This window comes from Salvelinus sp. IW2-2015, linkage group LG18, assembly GCF_002910315.2.
Source record: "Salvelinus sp. IW2-2015 linkage group LG18, ASM291031v2, whole genome shotgun sequence".
Taxonomy (NCBI): domain Eukaryota; kingdom Metazoa; phylum Chordata; class Actinopteri; order Salmoniformes; family Salmonidae; genus Salvelinus; species Salvelinus sp. IW2-2015.
In genome coordinates, this window is record NC_036858.1 from 54,147,834 (window position 1) to 54,171,081 (window position 23,248).

General features: G+C 41.9%; 1 protein-coding gene across 1 annotated transcript in view; it reads left to right on the plus strand.

Annotated features, from left to right (window-relative positions):
• The window catches only part of LOC111977959 (CUB and sushi domain-containing protein 1-like), a 638,095-nt gene that overhangs the window by 601,107 nt on the left and 13,740 nt on the right, over window positions 1–23,248 (plus strand). Inside the window, exons 54-59 of the mRNA XM_070448606.1 lie at window positions 3,598–3,771; window positions 10,389–10,577; window positions 11,098–11,271; window positions 11,617–11,799; window positions 20,856–21,032; window positions 23,017–23,196. Coding sequence (XP_070304707.1) covers window positions 3,598–3,771; window positions 10,389–10,577; window positions 11,098–11,271; window positions 11,617–11,799; window positions 20,856–21,032; window positions 23,017–23,196 — 1,077 coding nt within the window. The remainder of the gene's footprint in view (window positions 1–3,597; window positions 3,772–10,388; window positions 10,578–11,097; window positions 11,272–11,616; window positions 11,800–20,855; window positions 21,033–23,016; window positions 23,197–23,248) is intronic.

Here is a 23,248-nt window from a genome sequence, read left to right on the forward strand (position 1 = left end):
TAATTGAAATGCATTCCAAGTGACTACATCATGAAGCTGGATGAGAGAATGCCAAGAGTGTGCAAAGCTGTCATCAAGGCAAAGGGTGGCTTTTTGAGAGTCTGACATACTGTATATTCCATATGTGTTATTTCATAGTTTTGATCTCTTCACTATGTATTCTACAATGTAGAAAATAGTAAAATAAGAAAACCCTGAATGAGTAAGGTGTGTCCAAACTTTTAATTTTTACTGTATACAGTTGAAGTCAGAAGTTATACATACACTTAAGTGTGTCATTAAAACTTGTTTTTCAACCACTCCACAACATTTCTTGTTAGACAACTATAGTTTTTGGCAAGTCGGATAGGACATCTACTTTGTGCATGACACAAGAATTTTCCAACAATTGTTTACAGAAGATTATTTCACTTATAGTACTGTATTACAATTCCAGTGGGTCAGAAGTTACATACCCACTAAAGTTGACTTTTCCTTTAAACAGCTTGGAAAATTCCAGAAAATGAATGTCATGGCTTTAGAAGCCTCTGATAGGCTAATTGACATAATTTGAGTCAATTGGAGGTGTACATTTGGATGTTATTCAAGGCTACCTTCAAAAATCAGTGCCTGTTTTGCTTGACATCATGGGAAATCAGAAGATATCAGCCAAGACCTCAGAAAAAGAATTGTTAGACCTCCACAAGTCTGGTTCATCCTTGGGAGCAATTTCCAAATGCCTGAGGGTACCGCGTTCATCCGTACAAACAATAGTATGCAAGTATAAACACCATGGACCACACAACCGTCAATACCGCTCAGGAAGGAGACGCGTCTGTCTCCTAGAGATGAACGTACTTTGGTGCGAAAAGTGCAAATCAATCCCAGAACAACAGCAAAGGACTTGTGAAGATGCTGCAGGAAACAGGTACAAAGTTTCTATATCCACAGTACAACAAGTCCTGTATCGAGCCAGTGCTCCAAAACCGCCATCAAAAGCCAGACTACGGTTTGCAACCGCACATGGAGAAAGATACTTTTTGGAGAAATGTCATCTTGGTCTGATGAAAACAAAAAAATAACTGTTTGGCCATAATGACCATCGTTATGTTGGAGGAAAAGGGGGAGGCTGCAAGCCGCAAGAACACCATGCCAACCGTGAAGCACGGGGTGGCAGCATCATTTTGTGGGGGTGCTTTGCTGCAGGAGGGCTGGTGCACTTCACAAAATACATAGCATCATGAGAAAGAAAAACTATGTGGATATATTAAGAAAATCTCAAGACATCAGTCAGGAAGTTAAAGCTTGGTCGCAAATGGGTCTTCCAAATGGACAATGACCCCAAGCATACTTCCAAAGGTGTGGCAAAAAGGCTTTAGGACAACAAAGTCAAAGTATTGGAGTGGCCATCACAAAGCCCTGACCTCAATCCTGTAGAAAATTTGTGGGCGGAACTGAAAAGCGTGTGCGAGCAAGGAGCCTACAAACCTGACTCAGTTACACCAGCTCTGTCAGGAGGAATGGACAAAAATCACCCAACTTGTTGTGGATGCTTGTGGAAGGCTACGTGAAACGTTTGACCTAGTTAAGCAATTTAAAGGCAATGTACCAAATACTAATTGAGTGTATGTAACCTTCTGACCCACTGGGAATGTGATGAAAGAAATAAAGCTGAAATCAATAATTTCTCCACTATTATTCTTTTCGCTTTCTTAAAATAAAGTGGTGATCCTAACTGACCTAAGACAGGGAATTTTACTGAATTAAATGTCAGGAATTGTGAAAAACTGAGTTTAAATGTATTTATCTAAGGTATATGTAAACTTCCGACTTCAACTGTATATATTTGATATATTTACAAAATATAATGGGGATTGGAAATGATGCAGACCATTACATGATGGAAGCCACAATCTTATCTGCAATATTAAAGCTGATCCACCCTCTAAACAAATAACAATAATTAATAATCACATGCTGTCAACAGCATCAACATTAAGAGTTGTATTCCAACTTGTCATGAGCGCCCATTTTAAACAGTTGTATTTGTTATGTTCTCAATGTATCCTTTTGAATTATTGTTGTGTGTTCTTTTCACTCACCTTATATGCCCTATGGGAGACACCATACCTGCTTGCGTTATACAAGATTTATGTTAGCGTCGAACATGAGGGAGAGATGTAGCTAGTACACCCAAGCAGTTTATAAAGATGTAGCTAGTCTTGTTCTCTACATAAACAGTATTCTCTCATGAAATCGGAGTTCCTGAAAGTTTCCCAGCCTCAGGCCAGTTGGAATGTGAATATACAGTAGTATGTCACGATCTATCACAAGGATGACGCTGGAGAGACGAAGCAGGTACGGGAGTAAACATTTAATAAATAACGGACATGGAACGAGACATAAACAGCTTAGCAAACAGAAAAACAATCAATGCAGAAGCAGGAGAACAGAGCTGGGAACTGACACGTATAAGGGGAGGAAATGAACAGGTGAATAAGAAGTCCAGGTGAGTCCAATAACGCTGAATGCGCGTTGACGAGAAAGGCAGGTGTACGTGTGGATGCGAGGATGAGTGATGCAAGGCATTTTGGCGCCCTCAAGCGCCAGAGGGAGAGTGGGAAGCACGGAGCAGACGTTACCAGTATATAAGGGTTTAAATGATTAGGCTACACTTTCCTGGCTCACCTTCTGAAAGTTGATGGTGCCTAATTCTTGACAATCCATTATTTTACTACTAACAACGATTGAGTTTGCAAAATTACTTTACCTAATTGATTTTGGTAGCTAGCATCAGACTACAACGTTAGAGTTACAAACACTTAATAACAATAATTTGGACAATAGCTTCCAAAAACGTATTACAAAGAAGAAAAAAGCTTGCTACCTAACCATAAAATAAATACATTTAAACTTACCCACCATGACAGCTAACCGCTGGGCTTCTTTGGTGGACATTGCCCAAGTGGTAACGTGGTTAAGCACGTCGTGATTGACAGAGAACACGGCCCATGTGAGCTGTCACCAACTAACCAGTGTAGAGTATACTGGTCTTTGAAAACCTCATGTGATCTGTTAGAAGAAACAGGTCCCACCACCAAGAACTCCTCTCTCTCCATGCTTGCAAATTACTGTTTGCACATGGTAGGGCGCTAAAGCAGTGCCGAAAGTCTGAGCGCGCAAAATTGATATGCACATTTTTCCATGTTCACAACTCATCAGTTACATGTTCGAGAATGTATTTACAACTACAGATTATTMTTTCATGTTCACAATTTATCCTCAAGTACAGAAAACGTGATTGGCAGACGTGATCAACAGAGATGGTACCTGGATAGTACACGAGTTTTGATTGGTTTACTGTTAAGTACTTGGCAGMGTTTGCCTGTCCAGCTAGCGAACATAAAAGCARGTATTTTTAAAAACATTTTCCATAACAAATGGAAATGTATTCAGAAGAAAGAAATATACACAGTATGTAAAAACCAGCTCCTCCCTCACCAGAGATCGATCAAATCGAAAACTAAAGCAGATACGATGCTTCGGCCCATTACCTACTTTAAATATCTGTACCAAACTATTTTTGCTCTCCCTTGGCTACCTCAAATGTTTTCATAGCCATTACCTGCGGTCACCCTGGAAACCCAACAAATGGTCGAACTAACTGCAGCGAGTTCAACCTGAACGATGTGGTAAACTTCACCTGCAGCAAAGGATATCTGTTGCATGGTGCCTCAAGAGCCCAGTGCAGGATGAATGGACAGTGGAGCAACCCTCTTCCAGTCTGTAGAGGTAAGACACAGTAACAAATACATTCAAATGAATCACCTCTTAGGGCAACATACAGTAAATCCATTGTTTTTATAAAAATTGCTCAAGCTTAGTAAATCTGGTTGGGAATCATTGATGAACAGCAATATTGAAACCTTGTCTCTGATTTTCAAGCAAATTTAAGTTAGGACAGACTGGATCACTCACTAACACTCAACACCTCTTGAAAAGCCATTCTGGTGTCTATGACATAACTTTTGTTTTTATTGTCCCTCTGAAAAATAACATTCTATCCCAGGGTTAGGTTTTCAAAAGACTGAASCGGGTTTTCCTCTAACTTTTTACTTGGGCTTTGCTTCTTTCATATTTAATTTGATCCTGACAAACTCCACAGTACCTGCCGGTGACATGCATACCCATGACATGATGCTGCCGCAATGCTTGAAAATACTACCGACTGTATATCAATTTAATTTGTGGGTAAAGTGCATTCTTTATTTTGTATTACTAGTCTGTGTATGTCAATGTCTGTGCATTCATCTTACCCACTGTGTATTAGGTGATTTCCTGTTCCAGTGAGGCGATTTCAAATTCYAATGTAAAGCAACAAACCATATTACATTACAACATATTTTCTGACACAAAGTAGGTGCATGTAGGCCAATTAATTAATCTGGTTATGTGCTTAAGGAATGGTAAAATTGACTTTAACAGTTATCCAGGACATCTTGTGCTGTGACTTTGACCTGGTTTCAACTATTTTCCAATTTACAGGTCAAAAAAGGATGGATTTTGGTTTCTATCCCCTMTTTGGAATCAATGAAGAATAAAACAAGTGTAGTGGTAGTGTGACAGAATTTGCCCAATTTATGTAAAAATCCCCTGGATGAATTTTCACTTTCAGATTATATATATCACTATCAGATTAAACGTTCTCTGAAGACCAAATGCTTAAGTCAATAATCACATTAATTTGTATGGAAAGAATAGTTCTGCATGTTGAAAAAGTCAGGTACAACTAGGGGGAAAAAAGTCACATTTGTAAAGAAAATATCCTCATACACCTGCCACARCAATGGTCAGTCACTTCCTCACTCAATCTGTTGAGTGTTCTTATAGTATGTCAGTGTGCTCCCTGCTACTGACATGGTTCTATTTCATTTTGTAAGCCAATCTGCACTTCCACACTTTCACAGAGGGTTCCTGTAGTATAGCCTTCCAACAATCACCTCAAGAGGGTTACCCCAATAAGGGTTTCTATTATAGGCAAGGAACACGCCAAAAATATATATTTTTATTAGTCACATGCGCCGAATACAACAGGTGTAGACCTTACAGTGAAATGCTTACCTTACGAGCCCTAACCAACATGCAGTTAAAAATAAATAAATAAATAAATAACAGGAACAGGTAATTAAGAGCAGCAGTAAAATACAATAGCGAGACTATATACAGGGGGGTACTGGTACAGGTCAATGTGCGAGCGCAACCGGTTAGTTGAGGTAATTGAGGTAATATGTACAGTGGGGCAAAAAAGTATTTAGTCAGCCACCATTGTGCAAGTTCTCCCACTTAAAAAGATGAGAGAGGCCTGTAATTTTCATCATAGGTAAACTTCAACTATGACAGACAAAATGAGAAACGAAATCCCAGAAATCACATTGTAGGTGAAATTATGGTGGAAAATAAGTATTTGGTCAATAACAAAAGTTTATCTCATTACTTTGTTATATACCCTTTGTTGGCAATGACAGAGGTCAAACGTTTTTCTGTAAGTCTTCACAAGGTTTTCAACACACTGTTGCTGGTATTTTGGCCATTCCTCCATGCAGATCTCCTCTAGAGCAGTGATGTTTTGGGGCTGTTGCTGGCAACACGGACTTTCACTCCCTCCAAAGATTATCTATGGGTTGAGATCTGGAGACTGGCTAGGCACTCCAGGACCTTGAAATGCTTCTTATCGAAGCCACTCCTTCGTTGCCCGGGCGGTGTGTTTGGGATCATTGGTCATGCTGAAAGACCCAGCCACGTTTCATCTTCAATGCCCTTGCTGATGGAAGGAGGTTTTCACTCAAATCTCACGATACAGTGGCCCCATTCATTCTTTCCTTTACACGGATCAGTCGTCCTGGTCCCTTTGCAGAAGAACAGCCCAAAGCATGATGTTTCCACCCCATGTTTCACAGTAGGTATGGTGTTCTTTGGATGCAACTCAGCATTCTTTGTCCTCCAAACACGACGAGTTGAGTTTTTACCAAAAAAGTTATTTTTGGTTTCATCTGACCATATGACATTCTCCCAATCTTCTTCTGGATCATCCAAATGCTCTCTAGCAAACTTCAGACGGGCCTGGACATGTACTGGCTTAAGCAGGGGGACACATCTGGCACTGCAGGATTTGAGTCCCTGGCGGCGTAGTGTGTTACTGATGGTAGGCTTTGTTACTTTGGTCCCAGCTTTCTGCAGGTCATTCACTAGGTCCCCCGCGTGTGGTTCTGGGATTTTTTGCTCACCGTTCTTGTGATAATTTTGACCCCACGGGTGAGATTTTGCGTGGAGCCCAGATCGAGGGAGATTATCAGTGGTCTTGTATGTCTTCCATTTCCTAATAATTGCTCCCACAGTTGATTTCTTCAAACCAAGCTGCTTACCTATTGCAGATTCAGTCTTCCCAGCCTGGTGCAGGTCTACAATTTTGTTTCTGGTGTTTTTGACAGCTCTTTGGTCTTGGCCATAGTGGAGTTTGGAGTGTGACTGTTTGAGGTTGTGGACAGGTGTCTTTTATACGATAACAGTTCAAACAGGTGCCATTAATACAGGTAACGAGTGGAGGACAGAGAGCCTCTTAAAGAAGAAGTTACAGGTCTGTGAGAGCCAGAAATCTTGCTGTTTGTAGGTGACCAAATACTTATTTTCCACCATAATTTGCAAATAAATTCATTAAAAATCCTACAATGTGATTTTCTGGATTTTTTTCTCTCATTTTGTCTGTCATAGTTGAAGTGTACCTATGATGAAAATTACAGGCCTCTCTCATCTTTTTAAGTGGGAGAACTTGCACAATTGGTGGCTGACTAAATACTTTTTTGCCCCACTGTACATGTAGGTAGAGTTAATAAAGTGACTATGCATAGATAACAACAGAGAGTAGCAGCGGTGTAAAGGGGGGGAGGACAATGCAAATAGTCTGGGTAGCCATTTGATTAGATGTTTAGGAGTCTTATGGCTTGGGGGTAGAAGCTGTTTAGAAGCCTCTTGGACCTAGATTTGGTGCTCAGGTACCGCATGCCGTGCGGTAGCAGAGAGAACAGTTTATGACTAGGGTGGCTGGAATCTTTGACAATTTTTAGGGTCTTCCTCTGACACCACCTGGTATAGAGGTCCTGGATGGCAGGAAGCTTTGCCCCAGTGATGTACAGTGATGTACCCTCTGTAGTGCCTTGCGGTCACAGTTTTCATACCAGGCAGTGATGCAACCAGTCAGGATGCTCCCRATGGTGCAGCTGTAGAACATTTTGAGGATCTGAGGACCCGTGCCAAATCTTTTCAGTCTCCTGAGGGGGAATGCTTGGACCATGTTARTTTKTTGTTGATGTGGACACCAAGGAACTTGAAGCTCTCAACCTGCTCCACTACAGTCCCGTTGAAAAGAATGGGGGCGTGCTCGGTCCTCTTGTTCCTGTAGTCCACAATCATCTCCTTTGTCTTGATCACGTTGAGGTAGAGGTTGTTGTCCTGGCACCACACGRCCAKGTCTCTGACCTCCTCCCTATAGGCTGTCTCGTCATTATCRGTGATCAGGCCTACCACTGTTGTGTCATCAGCAAACCTAATGATGGTGTTGGAGTCGTGCCTGGCCGTGCAGTCATGAGTGAACAGGGAGTACAGGATGGGACTGAGCACGCACCGCTGAGGGGCCCCTGTGTTGAAGATCAGCATGGCGGATGTGTTGTTACCTACCTTTACCACACGGGGCGGCCCGTCAGGAAGTCCAGGATCCAGTTGCAGAGGGAGGTGTTTAGTCCCAGGGTCCTTAGCTTATTGATGAGTTTTGAGGGCACTATGGTGTTGAWTGCTGAGCTGTAGTCAATTAATAGCATTGTCACATAGGTGTTCCTTTTGTCCAGGTGGGAAAGCGCAGTGTGGAGTGCAGTAGAGATTGCATCATCTGTGGATCTGTTAGGGCGCTTTGCAAATTGGTGTGGGTCTAGGGTTTCTGGGATAAGGGTGTTGATGTGACCCATGACCAGCCTTTCAAAGCACTTCAAAGCTACAGACGTGAGTGCTATGGGTCGGTAGTCATTTTTGCAGGTTACCTTAGTGTTTTTGGKCACAGGGACTATGGTAGTCTGCTTAAAACATGTTGGTATTGYAGACTCGGACAGGGAGAGGTTTAAAATGTCAGTGAAGACACTTGCCAGTTGGTCAGCGTGTGCAMTGAGTATATGTCCTGGTAATCTCTCTGGCCCTGAGGCCTTGTGAMTGTTGACCTGATTAAAGGTCTTACTCACATTGGCTGCGGAGAGCGTGATCACATAGTTTTCCRAAACAGCTGGTGCTCTCATGCATGTTTCAGTGTTATTTGCCTCGAAGCGAGCATCGCAGTTGTTTAACTCAGCTGGTAGGCTTGTGTCACTGGGCAGCTCTCGGCTGTGCTTCCCTTTGTAGTATGTAGTGGTTTGCTGGCCCTGCCACATCCGACGAGCGTCAGAGCCGGTGTAGTACGATTCGATCTTGGTCCTGTATTGACCCTTTGCCTGTTTGATGGTTCGTCAGAGGGCATAGCGGGATTTCTAATAAGCTTCTGGGTTAGAGTCCTGCTCCTTGAAAGCGGCAGCTCTAGCCTTTAGCTCAGTGCGGATGTTACCTGTAATCCATGGCTTCTGGTTGGTGTATGTACGTACGGATTCTGTGGGGACGACGTCATCGATGCACTTATTGATGAAGCCAATGACTGATGTGGTGTAGTCCTCAATGCCATAGGAAGAATCCTGGAACATATTCCAGTCTGTGCTAGCAAAACAGTCCTGTAGCTTAGCATCTGCTTCATCTGACMAATTTTTTATTAATCTAGTCACTGGTGCGTCCTGCTTTACTTTTTGCTTGTAATCAAGAATCAGGAGGATAGAATTATGGTCAGATTTGTCAAATGGAGGGTGAGGGAGAGCTTTGTATGCGTCTCTGTGTGTGGAGTAAAGGTGGTCAGAGTTTTTTTCCCTCTGGTTGCACATTTAACATGCTGATAGAAATTTGGTAAGACGGATTTAAGTTTCCCTGCATTAATGTCCCCAGCCACTAGGAGCGCCTCCTCTGGGTGAGCATGTTCCTGTTTGCTAATGGCGGAATACAGCTCATTGAGTGCAGTCTTAGTGCCAGCATTAGTCTGTGGGGATATGTAGATAGCTACGAAAAATACARATAAACTCTCTAGGAAGATAGTGCGGTCTGCAGCTTATCATGAGATACTCTACCTCAGGTGAGCAAAACCTTGAGACTTCCGTGCACCAGCTGTTGTTTACATATATGCATAGTCCGTAACCCCTTGTCTTACCAGACGCCACTGTTCTTTCCTGCTGATACAGCGTATCAGCCAGCTGTATGTTGATCATGACGTTGTTCAGCCACGACTCCGTGAATCATAAATATTACAGTTTTGAATGTCCCGTTGGTAGTTTAATCTTTGACGTAGGTCATGGATTATATTTTCCAAAGATTGCACGTTCGCTAGCAGAATGGAAGGCAGTGGGGGTTTATTCGATCACCCACGAATTCTCAGATGGCAGCCCGCCCTCTGGCCCTTTTTTCTCCGCYTTCTCTTCACGCAAATGACGGGGATCTGTGCCTGTTCCCGGGAAAKCAGTAAGTCATTCAGGTCGGGCTCGTTAAAGGAATAAAAGAATTCTGCCAGTTCGTGGTGAGTAATCGCAGTTCCGATGTCCAGAAGTTATTTTCRGTCATAAGAGACGGTAGTAGCAACATTATGTACAAAATMATTTAAAAATTAAGTTACAAACAAYGCAAAGAAAYAAACAAAAACACACTTGGATAGGAACACGTAAAACGTCAGCCTTCTCCGGTGCTGTTTTAGGAATAAGAGTTTTTGGCACCTGCCAATAGCAGGTGCTAATTATCAATTGTTTTATATTTTTTTCCTCCCTCTTTTCCCTAGGGCTTAATTGACTGCCAGAGCATTGCCAGCTGTCAATCTTTTTTTGTTTCCCCTGGACATTACTTTAACTTTAGGCATTTTTYGTTGTTGATGGGCAATAGCTGAAAACAATGTTCAGCCAACTCTGAGGCAAGAGGTGCAACTTATTGTTACTGGGGCTTCCTGCCCTGATGGTTTTACATTTTGTGACAAGTGAATCTAAACTAAACTGAAACTGAATCAACCCACATGAATGACATTGTTACACAGTTATTAGCTCAACTTTATGTCAAATGCTATTGACTRTAGAAACATGAGAGAAGCTTACACACTGTTTAAGTATATATTAAAAAGCATGAATGGGTTGATTGAAATGACTCAGAACTTGAACAATAACCCTGCTATTCAAGCTKTCTCATTGATTTCCCTTCTCTTCTCACTCTTGGTTTCACTGTCAGGCGTTAAGCATTCGGTTGATTTTATCTTGCAGTGGTAAACTGCTCCGATCCAGGCTTTGTGGAGAATGCCATTCGTCACCCGCAGCAGCGTTTCCCCGAGAGCTTCAACTATAGAACCAGTGTGATGTATCACTGCAAGAGGGCCTTCTATCTGCTCGGCTCATCACTTCTCACCTGTCAGTCAAACGGCCTCTGGGACAGATCACTTCCTAAGTGCCTTTGTGAGTAATATGCTAGGATTGTCTTGATCAGGGTACAAGAAGTGGCAGAGGTGGAATCTGGGTCCCACTTTGTGTGGTTAGTCACTGTTGGAGAATGATAGAAAGTGTGAAATGTACCATTCTAATAGTGGGGAGAATACGGGGATGGTGCAAGGGATTTGTGAAGAATTTATATTGGTAGTGTTTGAAAATAAAGAATATAGAAACATTATCTTTGCTGACAATGTCATATGTAGTGTTAATGTTTGTGATAAAAGGTGGGTAGTGGGAGTAGCAGGAGTGGTTAGTAGTAGTGGGAGTAGTAGTGGTGGTAGTAATAGTAGTAGTGGTGGTAGTAGTAGCAGCAGCAGGAGCRGGAGTAGTATGAGTAGTAGTGGGAGTAGTAGTAGGTAAACAACTCAAATGTAATTGTGGTAGTAGCTAACACTGAAGGCACAAGAACAATGGCGTATATCCATGATCAACTCAGTATTCCTATCAACTGTCCTCTCTGAACCATTTCTCTCCATTTTCCCTGAAGCTATTTCCTGTGGTGATCCTGGCACACCACCCCAAGCTGTCATGTCAGGCAGGAAGTTCACCAACGGCGGCGTGCTCCATTATACCTGCAGCCAGGGCCGAGCGCTGATTGGGAACGCCACGCGCTACTGTCAGGAGGACGGGCGCTGGASTGGGTCACCACCCTACTGCTCAGGTATTTCCATCAGCAGGGGCCTATCACTCTGCCAGCCAGGAGCGACCTGAAGGCTCTAATGGTGCACAGAAATACCACAGATCAACAGGTTTCAGGGATGTCAAACCGAGCTAGAAAAGCTATGGATTTCTGTGGGTTTTTCATGTGTGGTAGCTAGAGATGTAAGATGCAAGCACTCTGGGTAGAGCCTTGGTAGCCTTTCATGTTAGTTAAAAGGGAGGGGGAAAAGCCTATTTCCATCTCAGAAAACAGGCTAGAGTGACTGATATGAGCTGCCTATGGGACTGCTRTGGTGAGGGATGGCTGGTTGTTTGAATGTTGGATATTTTCTCTCTCCCTCACGAGGTGGTAGTTCCGGGGAGTGCGGTGACCCTGGAATCCCACCTCACGGCTCCAGGCTAGGGGAGAAGTTCCAGCTGAAGAGCCTGCTGCGATTCACCTGTGATGCCGGTTTTTCCCTGAGTGGCTCACCTGAGAGGACCTGCCTCCACAATGGCTCCTGGAGTGGCACCCAGCCAGTCTGTGAAGGTGAGACCCCTGCCATATATAATAAACTACTATACCTGTAGATACGTTATCCACTGTGACAATGACTCCCTTGACTGGGAATGAGCATAATCTGGGCTTTATTGAGGGCTGATAAGGCAGTGTCATGGTTCGCCTTGTCGGACTGTTTTAATGATCAGTTCTATTGCAAAAAGGAAATATTTTAGATTGTATGGCATTGCACAAATAGTTATTTTCCCAATGTATTGCTATTTAATTGGAAAATCAATGACGAGAACATTGCATGTCTGTGCATGTGCAATGCAGGGATTTTTTCATRATTATGATAAACAGTAGAACTATTTAAGCATGATATATTATAATAACAGTTAAACCGGCTATTTGACAGATTTACTGGTTGCTATAAATGCAACATTTTCCTACTCACTTGTCTGAATTTAGGACTCATTGATGTATGCAAGGGTTAGGAGTCCTACACAGACAACCCGCCACCGGTAATGTAGTGTACGATAATGCATTGSTTTAATGCACATTTTCAGAAAGGATTGCTCCACCCAGCACCTATTATAGTCTGYAATTACCTTAATGCTCAGACATTTTGTGAGGAATTCAAAAGAGGAGAACCCAGGGTTATTTCTGACACTGTTTAATTCATCGGTTGAAAAATTAAGAGGGAACCTTGAGTGAAGCCAGGAGGGATGCTTATTGGCACTTTTATATGAAGTATAAAATACCTACACACATTATGTACAAAGGTATGCAAATGTGGGTGTACTGAATATCTAAGYTGATCAGGGTTGGGGTCAATTCATAAAGTAAACTAAATTCAAATTCCAAATGTTCCTCATTGAAAAGTTTTGAAGATAATTGGAATTTCAATGTACTCCCTGAATTTAAATAGAATTGATCTATATTTCTAAAAAAATCTTAAATGAAGAACTTCTTAAACTATGTCTCATCGGCCAACAACATTGATTGAGCTTTATATCTCTATAATCAAAGAATCAAATACAAAGAATTAGTAAAAATCTAATGAATTATGACCGTCATTATTATGTATGCTCAACATAACGCATATCGTAGCGTGCCTTAAGATTGTGGGTAATTATGGGGTCCTTGTTTTCAGGCTACGTTGTTTCTCATTCCTATGTATGTTTTGGTGTTGAGGTTGTTATGAATTCTTCAGCTCTTAGTTGCTCTGTTGTCTGGTTCTGATTTTACCCAGTTATCATCAGTGTTGTCTGTTAGATGGGGTCGGATCCCCTATGCTAAGTGTTGGTTGACATTAGCATTTATTATTTTGCATTACCTAGTAGTTAATGTATCGCTTAGATAAAGATAAATTATTACCAGGGGTGTTTGACTATGCCATTTAGCCCCTAACCTTAAACATAATTAATGTAATACAGATATTTGTTTTGCCCATGTAAGCCTGAGTGGTTAATGGATTGTCTACTATCTGAAATCAGCATGGCACAACCTTCAAGGGGTATTTACCTTTCATCCAAGCTGAAGGAATTCCTCTCTGATACATCTGTCAGAGAACACTATATCTTTAAAAAAATGCCCTGGTGGATTACTCCGTCTCCTTCCACCTTTCCTTCCGTCCTTCATTCCTTCATTCGTCGTTTTTATTTTCATCTTTAGGTCAGTTTTTGTGCATTTCTATATTTCTAAATGTATTATTAATCATAGTTATTCAGTCTTCACGGCAACAGTACAAAGTACAAAGTGAGATAAGCCCGCAGATTGGTTACAGGAGATCAATAACGCTGCATTATTTAGAGGTCATTCATAATTGACGATGGTTTAACGGTTACTATAAGGGAGTTGAGACGGATCACTGCTTGGGTGATGCAAAGTGGATGGCGGCACACTATTTCTGTGATACAATAATGCTGTGCCCAGGTACTAAATGCAAATTCTCATGCACAGGGGGAGCACAACACTGCTGTCACTTGGGAAATAATGACTTTGACSACCACCTAATTGGCAGCACCTGATATGCTTATCAACAAGGCTCAGCACCTGGACAAGGTTGCTGCTGCCCACTGGATGAATGGAGTGTGGAAGGGGTAGTGAGCTGTAGTGTGCTATTTAAACTACCTAACCTATTCCCTAACGGTTGGGAAATACATATGGCCACAGCAGTCTCCCTGTGGGACTTCATTAACTCTTTATTGGCTCCACTTATTCTCTATATAAAGTGTTTACTATCTTATGGGAAGCTGTACATGGGTATTTGCTTCCTTTAACCTACTGAGTATCCTGTTGCAGCCTTGAAGTGATATTATGTCTACACAGAGATAATGCTAAACATACTTATTACCAAGATGAATGATTAGCAGAGTTCACTGCTCTTAAATGCTCAGCTATTGGCTTTTCTATGACTTGAGCTAATGAGTATTCGCTCAATCAACCCTAATTGAGTCATAAATACTCAAAGCTTGCACTGTAGCATAAGCCCCATATATTCCCGCTGTAATCAAAAGCATTCACTGCATTTTGAGATCAGCATTTGTGTACATTTGCCATTCACCTTTACATGGGGGAAAGTGGAGAGCATATTTCCTCACAACGTATGTCACGCTTTGACTGATCCCTCTTTGATTAATGCCCTCTGAAGATTCCCATGCTGCTGGTTCTCCCCTTTTGTAAGCGCTATTGAGAGTATTTAAGCAGGCTGTGTGAGTGAAAGCTCTGAAAGCTCTATTCATGTGAGTCATGTGGTCATTTGTTGTCATATGTCCCCAATACCTCATTATTTATGGGATGGACTTGTTGTTCCCAATTAACGTAATTGGTTTTTAAAGACGTTATCTATCACGGTGTGTACACAGGCAGCCCAATTCTGATTCTCTTTTCAGTAATTGATCTTTTGACCAATTAGATCAGCTTTTAMAAATATTTGATGTGAAAAGATCTGATGTGATTGGTCAAAAGACCAATTAGTGGAATTAATATCAGAATTGGGCTGCCTGTGTAAATGCAGCCTTTGAGAGTGAGGATCCCATTTAATATATTGCTTTCTAAAATGCCACTCCAAGTCATTGACAAAGGCTGATACATTTCATTAAAAAGGTTTAACTAATTGGATCAAATCAATAAGTAYTTGATTTTAATGTCTTGTTTCTGTTAGATTACAATTAAGTTGATCGGGTTGGTCAGCACCTGTAAAATATATTGTACTGAAGAACGATTGGACTTATTATGGGAGTAGATGAATTTCCTTTTATCCACAACCATAGTCAAGAGTATGACTTTCATGGTTGCAAGTGACTTTAACCCTTTAGACCCCAATATAACTCTAGAATACTGCTGTAGATTACTGAGAATTTTAAAGATAAAGCACATTTTCTCAAACATTTCAAACAAACAGACATAGCTCAAAAACAAAGATATAGCCCAAAAACAGAAATGACAATTACAAGTTAACTTAGTTTTAAAGAGCACAACCTCTTCTATAATATGACACCACATAGGCTTCACGAGTGGCGCAGCGGTCTAAGGCACTGCATTGCATTCCGTGGCCGCGAGTCCCATAGGACAGCGCACAATTGGCCCAGCGTCATCCGGGATAGGGGAGGGTTTGGTCGGTGGGGCTTCACTTGGCTCATCGTACTCTAGCGACTCCTTGTGGCGGGCCGTGCGCCTGCAGGCCGGGTCCCTGCCGGCTGACCCCGGTCGCAGGTTGAATGGTGTTTCCTCTGACACATTGGTGCAGCTGGCTTCCGGGTTAAGCCGGCGGGTGTTAAGGATCGAGGTTAGGTGGGTCATGTTTCGGAGGAATGCCTTCAGGAACCAGTGCCTGCAGTTTCTGAGAAGCGACCTTTGCAGCRTCCCCGACACAATGTACGCATTTATGATGACAATGCTGAGCATCCCCCAAAACACATACTCCCACCATTTTATGCCTGTGCGTCCAACATTGTAATAGTTCCTTAGTTGGTCAAGGTGGTCAACCCTGCCCATTTTATTGTTGTAATCCATTACAAGCTCTGGCACAGATATAAGTTCCTACCACATTTTAAATACAACTCCAAAACCCCTGCCACAAGGGTGAATGGTGGGACCTAGGGCAGACAATGGAAACGTAGGCTCCCCTCTCATGTGTGCTCTCCCTCTTCCCCTACCTCTTCCTCCTCCCCCCCTTCTGGTTCTCCCCCTCCCTCTTCCTCCTCCTCTCCTTCTCTATGTTCCTCTCCCTCCACTCTCCTCTCCCACCTCTTCACTCCTCTTCCTCTCTCCCTCTAATCTCCTCTCGCTCCACTTCACCCTCCACATCTCTATCCCTCCAATCATCTCTAACTCCTCTTCCTCCCTGCCTTTTGCTGCTTAGCCCTGTCTCTCCACATCACTTCCCTCGCTTTCATCGAGCTAGAGAAATAGAGTAACAAAGGGAGACCAGACAAGCAACAAATAGGATACAATTGTGGTCAAGAACATAATCTCTCTCCYTCTCACACTGTCTCTCTTATCCTTTCTCTCTATTTCCTTTTCTCAACCATACAAATCACATAACTGCATTTGACACTAGCTAAGTAAGTGACAGTGAAAAAATATACTAAGAAATATACAGTGCATTCGGAAAAGTATTCARACCCCTTGACTTTTTCCACATATTGTTACGTTACAGCCTTATTCTAAAATTGATTAAATAACATTTTCCMTAATCAATCTACACACAATATCCCATAATGRCAAAGCGAAAACAGGTTTTTAGATWAAAAAAAAMCAGAAATACCTTATGTATATAAGTATTCAGACCCTTTGCTGTGAGACTCGAAATTGAGCTCAGGTGCATCCTGTTTCCATTGATCACCTGTGGTAAATTCAACTGATTGGACATGATTATGAAAGGCACACACCTGTCTATATAAGGTCCCACAGTTAACAGTTCATGTCARAGCAAAAACCAAGCCATGAGGTTGAAGGAATTGTCTGTAGAGCTCCGAGACAGCATTGTGTTGGGGCACAGATCTGGGGAAGGGTACCAAAAAATGCCTGCAGCATTGAAGGTCCCCAAGAACACAGTGGCCTCCATCATTCTTAAATGGAAGAAGTTTGGAACCACCAAGACTCTTTCTAGAGCTGGCGCCGGCCAAACTGAGTAATTGGGGAGAAGGACCTTGGTCAGGGTTCCTCTGTGGAGATGGTAGAACCTTCCAGAAGGAAACCATCTTTGCAGCACTCCACCAATCAAGCCTTTATGGTAGAGTGGCCAGATGAAAGCCACCCTCAGTAAAAGGCACATGACAGCTTGCTTGGAGTTTGCCAAAAGGCACCTAAAGGACTCTGACCATGAGAAACAAGATTTTCTGGTCTGAAGACACCAAGATTGAACTCTTTGTCCTGATTGCCAAGCATACGTCTGGAAGAAACCTGGCACCATCCCTACGTTGAAACATGGTGGTGGCAGCATTATGCTGTGGGGATGTTTTTCAGCGGCAGGGACTGGAACACTAGTCAGGATCGAAGGAAAGATGAATGGAGCAAAGTACAAAGAGAGATCCTTGATGAAAACCTGCTCCAGAGCGCACGGGACTCAAGACTGTGCCTAAGGTTCACCTTCAACACAGGACAACGACCCTAAGCACACAACCCAGACAACGCAGGAGTGGCTTCGGGACAAGTCTCTGAATGTCCTTGAGTGGCCCAGCCAGAGCCTGGATTTGAGCTCGATCGTACATCTCTCGAGAGAACCTGAAAATAGCTCTGTGAAGCGATGCTCCCCATCCAACCTGACAGAGCTTGAGAAGATCTGCAGAGAAGAATAGGAGAAAACTCCCCAAATACAGGTGTACCAAGCTTGTTGCGTCATACCCAAGAAGACTAGAAGCGGTAATCGATGCCAAAGGTGCTTCAAACAAAGTACTGAGTAAAGGCTGAATACTTACGTAAATGTGATATTTAAGTTTTTTTATACATTTTCAAAAATGTTAAAAAACGTTTTTGCTTCATCATTATGGGTACTGTAGCTAGCTCTCCCCGCTCTCTCTTTTTGCTTCTCCTTAATTTAGGAATAAATTAATTTGTTAAAACTGTTCAACTATTGCCTTTTTTTCACTTTGAGTCAACTACATTTTATGAACTGCAGTGCAAGCTTTTTGGTATTTGGTATTTTATCAGGATCCCCATTAGCTGTACTCTTCGTGGGGTCCACACAAAACATGAAACATTACATAATAAGAACATTAATAGACAAGAACAGCTCAAGAACAGAACAACATAAAAACATTTTGTAAAGGCACACGTAGCCTACATATCAATGCATAGACGCAACTATCTAGGTCAAATACGGGAGAGGCATTGTGCCGTGAGGTGTTGTTTTAGCTGTTTTTTGAAACCAGGTTTCTGTTTATTTTAGCATAAGAGATTGAATGAGAGTTCCATGCAATAAGGCTCTACTATAATAATACTGTATGCTTTCTTGAATTTGTTCTGGATTTGGGGACTGTGAAAAAAACCTGGTGGCATTCCGGTGGCTAAGTGTGTGTGTCAAAGCTGTGTGTAAGAGAGCTATGCAAACAATTTGGGATTTTAGCAAATGAATTTTTCTTATAAAAATAAGAAGTGATGCAGTCAGTCTCTCCTCTACTCTTAGCCAAGAGAGACTGGCATGCATAGTATTTATATCAGCCCACTGATTACATGAAGAGCAAGACGTGCCGCTTTTTCTGGCCAGCTGCAGCTTAACTAGGTCTTTCCTTGCAGCACTGGACACACGATTGGACAATAATCAAGATTAGACAAAACTAGAGCCATGCAGAACTTGCTGCTTTTAGGAGTTAACTGGTTTCAAATAAAACACTATGTATTACGTCGACAAGAACCCTCCCCCATCTTTAACAACCATTGAAATCTATATGTTTTGAACATGACAGCTTTTAACAATCTAAAGGATAACACGCAAGTAATTTATCTCCTCAACTTGTTCAAACACCACATCCATTCATTACCAAGTTACCAATTCAGATTAATTCTAGAACTTAGGAGATGATTACCCAAATAACAATGCTCTAAGTTTTAGGATGTTCAGGAGACCATGTTATTTACTGCACCCATTCCAAAAACAGACTGTCAAACTGTTTGTTAAGGGTTTCAGTGACTTCATTAGCTGTGGTTGCTGATGCGTATATGGTTGAATCATCAGCATGCATGGACACGCATGCCTTGTTTAAAAATATTGAAAAGAGAAGAGGGCCTAGAGAGTTGCCCTGCGGTACACCACACTTTGCATGTTTGACATTAGAGAAGCTTCCATTAAAGAGAACCTTTTGAGTTATATTAGATAGATAGCGCTGAATCCACAATATGGCAGAGGTTGAAAAACCATAACACATATGTTTTTTTAACAAAAGGTTATGGTCAATAATATCAAAGGCTGCACTGAAATCAGTACAGCTTCCACAATCTTCAATTTCTTTCAACCAATCATCAGTCATTTGTGTCAGTGCAGTACATGTTGAGTGCCCTTCTCTATAAGCATGCTGAAAGTCTYTTGTTAATTTGTTTACGGAGAAATAGCATTGTATTTGGTCAAACACAATTTTTTCCAACAGTTTGCTAAGAGCTGGCAATAAGCTTATAGGTCTGCTGTTAGAACCAGTAAAGGCCGCTTTATCACTCTTGGGTAGTGGAATTACTTTGGCTTCCCTCCAGGCCTGAGGACAAAGACTTTCCTCTAGGCTCAGATTAAATATATGACAGATAGGAGTGGCTATAGAGTCAGCTACCATCCTCAGTAGCTTTCCATCTAAGTTGTCAATGCCAGGAGGTTTGTCATTATTGATCGATAACAATCATTTTTCCACCTCTCCCACACTAACTTTACAAAATGCTTTTCTTTCATTMTTTTTTTTATGCATGAATACGATGACTCACTGTTCGTTGTTGGCATTTCCTGCCTAAGTTTTCCCACTTTGCCAATTAAGTAATCATTAAAATAATTGGCAACATCAAATGGTTTTGTGATGAATAAGCCATCTGATTCGATGAAAGTTTGAGTTGAATTTGTCTTTCTGCCCATAATTTCATTTAAAGTACTCCAAAGTTTTTATCCATCATTCTTTATATGATTGATCTTGGCTTCATAATACATTTTCTTCTTCTTTTTGTTGAGTTTAGTCACATAAGTCAGCCAGTCAGATGTGCAGACAGATTTATTAGCCACTCCTTTTGCTCTATCTCTTTCAACCGTACAGTTTTTCAATTTCTCATCAATCCATGGACCCGTAACAGTTCTAACAGTCAGTTTCTTAACAGGTGCATGTTTATCAATAATTGGAAGAAGCAATTTCATAAACTCATCAAGTGCAGCATCTGGATGCTCCTCATTAATCACATCAGACCAACAAATATTTTTAACATCATCCACATAAGAGTCACAACAAAATATTTTGTATCTCTCTTACACAATTTTAGGCCCAGCTGTAGAAACTGGCTTTCCTTGATATAGCCACTATATTGTGATCACTGCATCCAGTGGGTACGGATACAGCTTTAGAACTAAGGTTTACAGTATTAGTAAAAATGTGATCGAATACATGTGGATGGTCTTGTTCCTGTAGTGTTTGTAAACACCCTGGTAGGTTGATTAATAACCTGAACCAGATTACAGGCACTGATTACAGTAAGAAGCTTCCTCTTGAGCGGACAGCTTGATGAAAACCAGTCAATATTCAGGTCCCCAAGAAAGTAGATCTCTCTGTTAACATCACATACATTATCAAGCATTTCACACGTATTGTATAGATACTGACTGTTTGCACTTGGTGGACGATAGCAACACCTCAAAAGTCAAATGACAGCATACCCTGTTTCTGGTTGATGACAACAGCCAMATGAATACGGCAACAGASTGTTTGCAAGTTAATTTTGCGATATTGACACTGATATTATTGTTAGAAAAACAAGGTYGTTCGSGACCGCTATARTAATTTAAASAAAGGCAGTCGACGACCGCTATGGGTTCTAAAGCATTAATGATACAATTAATGTAGGGTTTATTTACCTTAAATTTATCTTAAAGTATTTTCCAAATATTTKTTTATGTTTATCTATTGATGTTTTTTCAGCGGTTTCCTGTGGGAATCCAGGTACGCCTGCCTACGGGAAGATTGTCTTCAGTGATGGAATACTGTTTTCAAGCTCCGTGGCATATGCTTGCTGGGAAGGATATAAGACTTCAGGCCTCACCACTCGCCACTGCACCACCAATGGCACCTGGACCGGCTCGGCCCCAGACTGCACAGGTACTGTACTCAGTGGCGATTTTAGCATGTAAATCTTGGTGGGGCAAACAAAAAAATATTTTGTTTTATGAAGGCCAGCAAAGCCTACACATCACATCACAACACAACACTAAACAATACATTTATTGCACTATAACGGTGATAAACAGTGCCCACAAACTGTTAGGGCAGCAGAGTCCAAACAGCAGTCCCAACACCTTACCACTGCTACACCTGGCTATCAGCAGAGCCTTGTCTGGCAGCGAGCCTTGTCTGGCATTTACTACCCTTTAAAAAAWATATAGCTGATATGGCTGACTTGCTTAAACATATGTGGTTTCTACTGACAATTGAGATGTACAAACTATGGCATAAGGGAACAACAAGCGGATAAGAGGCAATCCGTAATTTCGATTAAGACATTATTGAGCAAGCTAGGACGGCCGTAGTCGWTATAACTATGTGTTCAGCACTTTTGAAATGTACAGCGACAGAATTCAGAACATGGGCCGTTCTTACAGTATTCTCCCTGTACAACAAGTCAGAAATTAGGCTATATAAAGGTGGCATGAAAAAGACAATGAAAGCTCTTACAATATTAAATTATTACATTTCTCTAAAACAGGCTATAGGCTACATGTGCACCATCATGTCAGAACAGTAGGCTAAGTTATGAGGGTGGAAAGGAACCAAATTATTAGGGTGAGGCACATGTGCTACTAACAGCTTACTACACAACATTCACTTAATATTACTGTCTTGGCTACACTACACATATCTCCCTGGCATATTACATAATTTATGCAGCAGCATACAATACATTTTTGGACTCACCTTGTTGTGGAAGTTGGCACGGAGGTCCTTCTTGTGGACCGAAATCCCAACCCTGAATTCTGAGTTGGATGACCGTTCAACATTTTTTTCCGTATTTTCCCAGTCTGACATAGTTTTTTCCGAGTTCCCAGTTGTCTTGAACTCACTGAAGCCTGAGATTTTCCAGTTCCAAGTTTTTAGTTGTTTTGAACGAGTCAGAAATGCTGGATTGACAGCATGGCCAAAATGTTCAAACTTTTATGACCCATGGCGTTACCCTCTTTTTCGTGATATCCAATTGGTAGTTATGATCTTGTCTCATCGCTGCAACTCTCCTACGGACTCAGCAAAGGTCGAGAGCCAAGCCGCACTGCTTCTTGACACACTGCTCGCTTAACCCGGAAGCCAGCTGCACCAATGTTTCAGAGGAAACACTGTCGACCTGACGACTCAAGTCAGCTTGCTAGAGCACGACAAGGACATCCTGGCCGGCCAAAACCTCCCCTAACCTGGACGACACTGAGCCAATTGTGCGACGCCTCATCGGTCTCCCAGTCACAGCCGGCTGTGACACAGCCTGGGATCGAACCCGGGGCTGCAGTGGCGCCTTAGCACTCATTGCTGAATTTACGATTTCCAACTTGTTGTGTAATGTTTATGGCCAATGAGCACTGATACATTTTTGTCTATAATTTCTCTTCATGTGACAAGGGTTGAAAAGCATTTGCCAGTAGGTTGCAGACTTGATGCATGATGATGACTGCTTGTCTAGCTTGCTAGCTAAGATTATGAAAGTATTGACATGATCAGTCCAATCAAAGCTAYGGTAGATATAACGTGATTTGATGTCCATTTTATCTTTGGTCAATGACCTCGAGCATTCTTGGATGGGCACTTGAGTTTTCGAGCTCTACCTGTAGATTCTGCTGTGACGCAGTGTCTCCATCAGTGACAGAACACTGAGCCAATCATAGTGCAACTAGAGAAYATTACCAACCCGTACGCTCCGGCTCTGCCCCACCTGCCCAGAATGACTATAGGAGCACTACAGTGGACTCGTCTAACACACATCTTGTGTTCATTCAATTTAGACAATGAGACGTGGCCACAATGCACCTAATCCTACATGCCACGCTATGCTTTTGATTATGCTTGTACAGTACTGTCTATGACTATTTGACCAATTCAACAGTGATCAGCTGTGGAGATCCAGGTCCTGTTGCCAATGGGATTTACATAGGGAATGAGTTTACCTTCAACAAGACTGTTCAGTATCACTGTAACCCAGGCCACGTCATGGATACTGTCGGTACATCTGTGCTCCTCTGCACCAAGGACGGATCTTGGAACCAAACCAAGTCTAACTGTAAAGGTAATTCAACTTTGGTTATGACTCAGTAATACTTGTCGTTGGCTTACAAAGA